The sequence below is a fragment of the Triticum dicoccoides genome, chromosome 2B (genome assembly GCF_002162155.2).
Source record: "Triticum dicoccoides isolate Atlit2015 ecotype Zavitan chromosome 2B, WEW_v2.0, whole genome shotgun sequence".
NCBI lineage: Eukaryota > Viridiplantae > Streptophyta > Magnoliopsida > Poales > Poaceae > Triticum > Triticum dicoccoides.
In genome coordinates, this window is record NC_041383.1 from 812,622,410 (window position 1) to 812,633,165 (window position 10,756).

The 10,756-nt window shown below is 48.2% G+C and overlaps 1 protein-coding gene across 1 annotated transcript; it reads right to left on the reverse strand.

Moving 5' to 3' along the window:
• Positions 1-237: 237 nt before the first annotated feature.
• On the reverse strand, positions 238-602 carry LOC119368957 (cysteine proteinase inhibitor 8-like). The gene has a single exon (XM_037634057.1). It carries the CDS (start codon positions 600-602, stop codon positions 255-257), a length of 348 nt encoding a protein of 115 aa, XP_037489954.1. The 3' UTR covers positions 238-254.
• Between the last annotated feature and the right edge of the window lie 10,154 nt (positions 603-10,756).

The following is a 10,756-nucleotide window of genomic DNA, read 5'->3' on the forward strand; positions in this document are numbered from 1 at the left end:
CATGGCTATATTATTAACCATGCTCTTAGTGTGTGCTTGTACGGGTTCAATACTATGAACTATTTCGTGATATGAAAACAAGCATATACTTATCAAAAAGAAAGCATGTATACTTGCAGAAAGAAAGTTAATGCCTGTGATGTAGAAACAAATGCGTATAACTTCAAGACTGGAAATCGATCGTTGTTATTGCATCGTGAAGACAATACAACCAGCAGGCCCTCCCTCGCTCAGAACAAATGTCACTGGATGGATCAGTTGAAAGAGTCGAGCCGTTGCGTGTTGGTCCAGTACTGCACGAAGATCAGGGCGGAGTGCGTGCTGGCCGTGCCGTCGACGTTCGTCGTGTCAATGGCAAGCAGGTAGTTGAGCGCCGGCGCAACAATCTGGAACTGCCCGCCGTTCACTCTGGTGAACGTCAGGCGGTCGCCCGTCTGATCATTGTGCTGCTGCACGGCCCATCGGCCGAGCTCCTGGATGCGCGGGACGGAGAGGTCCGGGATCGGCTTGAACGGCGTGTGATCCTGATCGAACGCCGCGGTGGAATCAACGGCGGCGGCAACGACGACGAGCGCCAGGAGCAGATGGCTGCAGGTCGCCATGGCCTGTCTCCGCTGGCTGGTCGTCGTGGTCATCGAATTGGTGACGGCGGCGGTGGTCGTGGTTGGAGTAGATCGAGGTGAAGGAGTAGATTGTTGGTTTATATAGACTTCAATCACATCAATATCAATCACTCGCTAGGGCTTGGCACCCTTCATGTCTGTATGTATGGCAAATATTATGATTGCATAGATATATGGCAGGACAACACACGGGAAGATTATTTGTTTCCATGCATGAGTAGTTTCCTAACTGCCAAAATTAAGGATTATTGCCAGATCATCATATAAATATTCAGTAGTATGGCATATTAATTAAGATTGCACACATATATAGCATGCACTAATCAATCCTAAGGCGCGCAGGAATACTCACCTGATTATTTCTTTCCAGGATTTGTTCCCAAATTGCCAAAAGAATTATTAGTTTCCATTTTTTTATTTTTGCGGCGTGGATTAGTTTCCAGTTAACCGCTAGATCCTTTGAATTTCGAGAGTTCCGTCTAAAAAAATCATATGTTTTCTTTTATAAAGAAAATAATAATCATCCCTACATATTTTTTTTGAGGTAGACAGGTATTTTTGATTGGACCACAATAACCGGGGAAAGTCAATTTTGTAGCCTCCTTGTAAAAGCAGACTAGAAATGGCCCAGGTTCAAGATCCAAAAAAGTACTACAGTGGGCAAATCATATTTGACGTTGCAGGCGTTTGTTACTGTGTATATTAATAGAAAAAAACATTGGCGGTCGCTGTGAATCAAATAGGGAGCAACTAATTAACGAGCGCTCCTTCGGGAGTCTCGCAACGATCACTTGTGGTGGGGCTGAGAGCGTGCCACTTGACGTGCTCTCAGCCCCCGCCACGTGTCGCATCCTGGGCGCTTCCTCTTGATTATTTTTATTTGTCCGTGCACGTTTTCTGCTTTTTAGATGTTTTTTTTCTGGTTTTTAACTTTTCGGTTTTCATCAGTTTTTCTTAGCTTTTCGACAATTGGAAAAACAATTTTGCGTGAAAAACACGTTTTTCATTTTCCTTTCGTGAGAAACACATTTTTGCTTCCGTGAGAAACACGTTTTTGCTTAACAGAAAAGATATGTGCTTTCTCATATATTTTTTCCTTTCATGAGAGACACGTTTTCCCTTCCACAAGAGGCACGGCCGTGCCTCTTGGAAACGAAAAAAAAACGTGTTTTCTTTTAACCTTTTCTTCTGTGAGAGGCACGGTTTTGATTCCACGAGAGGCACGGACGTTATCAACGTGGAATTTAGTTTTGAAGATCTCGACGCGAAGAATCCAATGATGAAAACAGTTCGAGATTTCGACGCGCCGTTTAAAAGATTAAATGTTTTCAATAAAAGGATCTAAGAAAAAGTAAAAACTTTCAGGTTGCAACAAGTGGTGCACATGTAACGTGTCACTTTTCACAACCTAGGAAAATGAGAGTGATCTTTGAAAAGAGTACTCCTCAATTAGTGATTTCGATCGAACAAACGACCTCGCACATTGAGGTTCGTTCGTAAACCCAACGCATCGCGGAGTAGGATCTATTAAGCTTCAACTATTCCTTTCTTTCATTCCTTCCTTCTCTTTTTTTTCCTATTTTCCCTTTTCGTTTTTTTCGTTTTTTCCTCTTCCAGGTTTCTTCCATCATCGATTTTCAGTTTTTATTTTCTTAAACGCATGAACTTTTTCCAATTCGATGATGCTTTTTCTTTCAAAATTCATGAACTTTTGTTTTAATTTTAGTGAACTATTTTTAACAACTGATGATTTTTAACAACTGATGATTTTTTTTAATTTGATGAACATTTTTTTCAAATACAATAAACTTTTTCAAAATTTGATAAGCTTTTTTTAAAATTGATGAAATTTTTAAAAATTGATGATCTTTTTCTAAAATTAGATGATCTTATTTTATAATTGGATGAACTTTTTTCTAAATTGGTGAACTTGTTTTTAAATGGTAAATTTTCTTTTCAATTTTTTATGAATGTTATTTACTTTTTTAAAAACTATTTTCAAAAATTGATGAACTTTTGTTTAGTAGGGCAACTATTTTTTGCATGTTGAGGATTTTTTTTCTGAAATTTGTGACGGATGAGCGGCTCTGAAAGTTGTTAAAGTTTTAGCGCTGCAATTTATCACTTGCGACCTCACGCCCTAGTGGTTAGCCGAAGTCCTATTAGCGGTGTAGGGCGCAGGTTCAACACTCCATGAGAGCACTCTTATATTAGTTTACGGAGGGAGTAATGCACCATTTTGTGGCGGCCCCCTCTTGTGGGCCGGCGCCGATTAGGAGCTCCCACTACCATGCCTTACAGAAAATTGGGCGAAACAAATAGAAAATGGGCCAAAAACAGCCATGACAGTATAATGAACACCAGAAATAAATTACATCCAGATTCGTAGGCCACCTAGCGATGACTACAAGCACTGAAGCGAGCCGAAAGCACGCCGCCATCATCAATCCCTCTAAATTGGTTGTCTGGGTCACAAGCTTATTCCCTCACTAGGATCTACCCCTAACCAGTCCTTCGATCAATATCGTGAACCTTGGCTCCACCATAATCTCCACTCCCACGTAGCTAAAATTGTGGAGAGCTACTTCGTTGCCTCACAACTTAACATATTAGCATATGCCAGGCCGAGAGAAGAGTCCGCAAATGCAATCGAAACCAGTTAAGGCGTGGTAGTTTAAGAAACTTTGAGGCAATTCGCGTGTAGCCAAGTGCTAGCTTTTTCTTTCATTTCTTAATGAAAACATGAAATTTTAGGCGGAAAATAATTCTTAGTTAATTGATATTTTCCAAAGTCTAGGTCAATTTCTGAAAAGTAAACTTGCAGCTTTTCAAAAGCACAAGTTTCCAATTTCCACTAAACTGAAGCACTTTGTAGAATCGAATTACACTTAAGTAAAATCCCGATTGATTGAGACATAGACAAGCCTAGGGAGACGTGTCCATCCACCTTGATAATTTTTGTACCGGAAAGGATGTAGATCGGCTGAACGATCACGTCTGCGCATGCACAGTTGGATCGGGACCACATCCTATGGCTAAGAGCATCTCTAACAGGCGCCCAAAAACTGCTCGGCGCACTAAAACTCGGGTTTTTGGCGCCGGACAGCTCCAGCAGAAGCTATAATAGTGCGCGCATAATAAAAGGTTGGGCATGCACTAAAAAGCGCTATCACATGCTGCAAATTTGGGGCGCCGGATAGCGCGCTTCACAATTTGCGCTGCGTGTTTTTTTGGGCGTGCGTGTCCGCTTCCCTTGCAATAAAATCACTCGGTCTCAGGTTTGGGTCCATGATTTGACTTCTTCCCGGCAACTGGCTTACCGGGCGCGGCAACTCATTGCCGTCCTTCTTGAAGTTCTTCTTACCCTTGCCTTTCTTGAAACTAGTGGTTTTATTGACCATCAACACTTGATGTTCCGTTTTGATTTCTACCTCCGCTGATTTCAGCATTGAAAATACCTCAGGAATAGTTTTCACCATCCCCTGCATATTGTAGTTCATCACAAAGCTCTTGTAGCTAGGTGAGAGCGACTGAAGTATTCTGTCAATGACCGCCTCGTCCGGGAGGTTAATGTCCAGCTGGGGCAAGCGGTTGTGCAACCCAGACATATTAAGTATGTGCTCACTGACAGAACTATTTTCCTCCATCTTACAACTGTAGAACTTGTCGGAGACTTCATATCTCTCGACCCGGGCATGAGCTCGGAAAACCATTTTCAGCTCTTCGAACATCTCATATGCTCCGTGTTGCTCAAAACGCTATTGGAACCCCGGTTCTATGCTGTAAAGCATGCCGCACTGAACGAGGGAGTAGTCATCAACACGCGACTGCCAGGCGTTCATAACGTCTTGAGTTGCGGGGAAAACGGGTGCTTCACCTAGCGGTGCATCTAGGACATATGCTCTTTTGGCAGCTATGAGGATGATCCTCAAGTTCCGGATCCAGTCCGTATAGTTGCTGCCATCATCTTTCAGCTTGGTTTTCTCTAGGAACGCGTTGAAGTTGAGGGCAACATTAGTATGGCCATTTGATCTACAAGACATATTGCAAAAGTTTTTAGACTAAGTTCATGATAATTAAGTTCATTTAATCAAATTATTTAAATTATTCTTACTCAGATAGACATCTCTCTAGTTATCTAAGTGATCCATGATCCGAGTCAACTAGGCCGTGTCCGATCATCACGTGAGACGGACTAGTCATCATCGGTGAATATCTTCATGTTGATCGTATCTTCTATATGACTCATGTTTGACCTTTCGGTCTCTTGTGTTTCGAGGCCATGTCTGTACATGCTAGGCTCGTCAAGTCAACCTAAGTGTTTTGCATGTGTAAATCTGTCTGACACCTGTTGTATTTGAACGTGAGAATCTATCACACCCGATCATCACGTGGTGCTTCGAAACAACGAACTTTCGCAACGGCGCACAGTTAGGGGGAACACTTTCTTAAAATTATTATACGGGATCATCTTATTTACTACCGTTGTTCTAAGAAAATAAGATGCGAAAAAATGATAAACATCACATGCAATCAAATAGTGACATGATATGGCCAATATCATTTTGCTCCTTTTGATCTCCATCTTCGGGGCGCCATGATCATCATCGTCACCGGCATGACACCATGATCTCCATCATCATAATCTCCATCATCGTGTCTTCATGAAGTTGTCATGCCAACGATTACTTTTACTACTATGGCTAACGGTTTAGCAATAAAATAAAGTAATTACATGCCATTTATTCAATGACATGCAGGTCATACAATAATTAAGACAACTCTTATGGCTCCTGCCGGTTGTCATACTCATCGACATGGAAGTCGTGATTCCTATTACAAGAACATGATCAATCTCATACACCACATATATATCATTCATCACATCCTTTTGGCCATATCACATCACAAGGCATATGCTGCAAAAACAAGTTAGACGTCCTCTAATTGTTGTTGCATGTTTTTACGTGGCTGCAATAGGGGTCTAGCAAGAATATTTCTTACCTACGTCAAAACCACAATGTGATATCCCAATTTCTATTTACCCTTCATACGGACCCTTTTTATCGAATCCGATCCGACTAAAGTGGGAGAGACAGACACCCGCTAGCCACCTTATGCAACTAGTGCATGTCAGTCGGTGGAACCTGTCTCACGTAAGCATACGTGTAAGGTCGGTCCGGGCCGCTTCATCCCATGATGCCGCCGAAACAAGATAAGACTAGTAGTGGCAAGTAAATTGACAAAATCTACGCCCACAACAAAATTGTGTTCTACTCGTGCATAAAAACTACGCATAGACCTAGCTCATGATGCCACTGTTAGGGAACGTAGCAGAAACTAAAAATTTTCTACGCTTCACCAAGATCAATTTATGGAGTCATCTAGCAACGAGAGATAGGAGTGCATCTACATACCCATGTAGATCGCGAGCGAAAGCGTTCAAGAGAACGGGGTTGATGGAATCGTACTCGTCGTGATCCAAATCACTTAAGATCCTAGTGCCGAACGGACGGCACCTCCGCGTTCAACACACGTACGGTTGGGAGAGACGTCTCCTCCTTCTTGATCCAGCAAGGGGAAAGGAGAGGTTGATGGAGATCCAGCAGCACGACGGCGTGGTGGTGGAAGTAGCGGGGATCTCGGCAGGGCTTCGCCAAGCTCAGCGAGAGGGAGAGGTGTTGCGGGGGGAGAGGGAGGCGTCTGGGACTTGGGTGCGCAGCCCTCCCTCCCCCCCTCTTTATATAGGGGCCTGGGGGCGCCGGCCCCCTAGAGATCCAATCTCAAGGGGGGCGGCGACCAAAGGGGGGGGGACTTGCCCCCCAAGTCAGGTGGGGCACCACCAACCCTAGGGTTTCCAACCCTAGGCGCAGGGGCAGGCCCAAGGGGGGCGTACCAGCCCACCAGGGGCTGGTTTCCTTCCCACTTCATCGAATGGGGCCCTACGGGATTGGTGGCCCCACCCGGTGGACCCCCGGGACCCTTCCGGTGGTCCCAGTACAATACCGGTGACCCCCAAAACTTTCCCGGTGGCCGAAACTGGACTTCCTATATACAAATCTTTACCTCCGGACCATTCTGGAACTCCTCGTGACGTCCGGGATCTCATCCAGGACTCCGAACAACTTTCGGGTTACTGCATACTAATATCTCTACAACCATAGCGTCACCGAACCTTAAGTGTGTAGACCCTACGAGTTCGGGAATCACGCAGACATGACCGAGACAGCTCTACGGCCAATAACCAACAGCGAGATCTGAATACCCATGTTGGCTCCCACATGTTCCACGATGATCTCATCGAATGAACCACGATATCGAGGATTCAAGTAATCCCGTATACAATTCCCTTTGTCAATCGGTACGTTACTTGCCCGAGATTCGATCGTCGGTATCCAAATACCTCGTTCAATCTCGTTACCGGCAAGTCACTTTACTCATACTGTAATGCATGATCCCGTGACCAACCACTTGGTCACATTGAGCTCATTATGATGATGCATTACCGAGTGGGCCCAGAGATACCTCTTCGTCACATGGAGTGACAAATCCCAGTCTCGATCCGTGTCAACCCAACATACACTTTCGGGGATACCTGTAGTATACCTTTATTGTCACCCAGTTACGTTGTGACGTTTGGTACACCCAAAGCACTTCTACGGTATCCGGGAGTTACACGATCACATGGTCTAAGGAAATGATACTTGACATTGGAAAAGCTCTAGCAAACGAACTACACGATCTTGTGCTATGCTTAGGATTGGGTCTTGTCCAGTGATCCCGTTATCAATGACATCCAATGTCCATAGTCAGGAAACCATGACTATCTGTTAATCAACGAGCTAGTCAACTAGAGGCTCACTAGGGACATGTTGTGGTTTATGTATTCACACATGTATTACGATTTCCGGATAACACAATTATAGCATGAATAATAGACAATTATCATGAACAAGAAAATATAATAATAATCATTTTATTATTGCCTCTAGGGCATATTTCCAACACTCTGATGTCATGCTTAACCCTGACTCTTACATAGTCCCCCATGATATTAACATCCAAGCGCATCTCCATGATCTCTCCTACACCCTTCAAAAGCTTCTCAACTATGTTCTTCTTGCAGTAAACATCTGGAAGCTTATGGATTTACAGCCAAATAGGCATATGAACAATGCTAACCTCCTCTATTTCAGTAAAACCATCATATGGGCATAGTAACACTGCCCAGTTGCGAAGCAGCCACGGTCCCTGTAGCGTAATTCGCTCCCAATCCCCCAAGCACGACGCCTGCACGACGAAGCGATTGGGGCAGACCGGACGGAATCTTACCCACTGCATCGGATTCGACACAGCTCTCATGTCCTTGTAAAATGTCGATTGACTAAAGGTTTTCTCAGTATGAACCCTAGCTAGGGCAAGCCATCTAGTACTTTCCTAGAGTTATGGGACTTCCTCGTCAATCACAACGTCCTGTAACTCCTCTTCATTGAGATCAAGCTGATTAAAGAAGCCCTCCAGATCGGACTTGGCGGCAGACGCGGACCCGCCGCCGCCGCTCATGGCAGAGTGGGCGTCCGACGGGGACGCCATCCAGCCTGATTAGCAGATCACCTGGGAACTAGCTCGCACCGTAGCCTGGGGCCTGCCGTCAACGGGGAGAACTCACGGGTAACCTAGATCGCCCGAGAGGAAGAAATTTCTATGGCAACTCCATACAGCAGGCTCATGGCTATATTATTAACCATGCTCTTAGTGTGTGCTTGTACGGGTTCAATACTATGTACTATAGCATATACTTATCAAAAAGAAAGCATGTATACTTGCAGAAAGAAAGTTAATGCCTGTGATGTAGAAACAAATGCGTATAACTTCAATACTGGAAATCGATCGTTTTTATTGCATCGTGAAGACAATACAATCAGCAGGCCCTCCGTCGCGCATGTTAGAGATATATTTGGGTTACATGTATTTGGTAGTTTAGGATTCCTACCTTATCTCCAGGAGAGACGTCTTGCCCTCCAAGTCTTATACTCAATATATACTCGCCCTCAAGGCTCTGATACCATGTTAGAAGGGAGAGAGTAGAGGCGTGGGGGTCGACGGCTGCTTCATCATCAACCGCGTGGCAAGGCTGGACGCGCCGCCCAAGGGACGCCATCGTGCATGGCTGCCGGCCGCTCGTCCGCGCGGTCTCCATCGCCGATCTGTCTTCGTTGTCATCGCCCGGGACATCACCGACAATGTCGTCATCGACTCCGATCTGCGCGTCGTCCCCGCCATGGCGCATACAGCGGCGCCGTCGGTCTGATCGACCGATCACGCGCCTGTCTTCGCCAAGCACGTCTCCGAGCACGCGCCTACCGCTGATCGAGCTAGAGGTTGCCATCGCGTCGTCCCTACGGATCGCTGCGTTGCCGCCCGAGGTCTTCCCGTCGGCTGCCCCGACTCATGCGCCGCTACCGCCGACGCCCCTACGGGCGGTCGCGTCGCGAAACGTGGTCCACGCCGCCGCCCCGAGATCCTCCCACCGGCTACCCCTGTGGCCGCCGCCGCCTCCGTGTCACCCCTTAGGGTTATCACGTCGCGGCACGCGGTCCACGCCGCCTCCCGACGGGCCATCGCCCTCGGCTAGTGGTTCTCCACGCGGCTGCCCCGACCTACGAGCCTCCGCTACACCGCCTCTTCGGGCTGTAAAGCTGCGGCATGCGGTCACCGCCGCCGCCCGAGGCCGTCCCCGCGGTTGCACCGACCTGCGAGCCGCCGCTACACCACCTCTTCGAGCTGTAGCATTGCGGAATGCGGTCCCCGCCACCGCCTCGCGGTTCCCGCCGCCGCCCCGAGGTCTTCCCACCGTCACCCAGGCCCGCTTGCCGCCGCTGCGTCGCCCCTTCGAGCCGTAGCGCCGCGGCCCGCGGTCCACGCCGCCGTCACCGCGCGTCGACCTCCCGTGGTATGCGCCGCGCCGTCTTCCTTGGCGCGGGAACGCCACCGTCCGCGCCGGTCTTCGTCACGCTGTCCGGGTTCTTCGCCTACTTCGAGCACCGCCGCCGCACTCCTAACCTAGCCGCCGCCGCCGCCGTCAGGCCGCCGCGGCGGCTCTTCTTTGGCCGCCGCCGCCGCTACCTTCGTAGCCGCCGCCGCCGCCGCCGCCCGTCCACCCCCTTCGTCTTCGTCCAAGCACCAGCCCGTCGCCAGCGTCGTCGTCATCTACCCCGACCACTTCGTCTACTCCGACCACCGTTGGTGACATCGGCCCTGCGCCGATAGACGCCGCAATTGTCGTCGAGTTCTTCTCTGCTGGCCCCTCCAACTTCTCCGACATGGCGAACAGCTCGTGCAGGTCCCTCGTCTATGCATGCCCGGTGCTGGCAACACCGATGCATGCCTTCATCCACGACGTGTCCTCGGGCCTGGCAAGCCTGGTCGGTGCTTCGTCAACTTCGTCTTCGTCCGTCTACGCATGCCCGGTGCTGGCAACACCGGTGCGTGCCTTCGTCCACGATGTGTCCCCAGGCTTGGCAAACCTGTCGCGACGCGTCGTCAACAACATCTTCTTACCGGCGCACCACTACTTCGACACCCTTGCGCCCATGCTAACTCGGCGCCCCCTTGCGCCCGCGGCTCCACGGCGACTTCCTCGACACCAGCCACCCCGACTCGACATCGACCACGGCATTCTTCGCACGGCTACCTCGACCACGGCTACACCATCCTACGCTCTCGGCTACATCGACATCGGCACAAAGGGCTATCATCCGCTTGAGCAACTCGTCGGCTTCCTCTACAGTCAATGCGTCCGCGACGCGACACCGTCTATGACGTTCCCGCTAGGACTGTGGGGGGATGTCAGTCCGTCGGCTGCTATTCTCTCCAGTCTGACCGTCCGCGACGCTCATGTTGTTCGCAACGCTACCGCTACAACTGCGGGGGGATGTTAGAGATATATTTGGGTTACATATATTTGGTAGTTTAGGATTCCTACCTTATCTCTAGGAGAGGCGTCTTGCCCTCCAAGTCTTGTACTCAATATATACTCGCCCTCAAGGCTCAATAATACATCCATCATATTCCGCAACAATTCCTCTCTCTCCCTTCTAACAGCGCGATCGGTACATATGTCATTGGTTGGA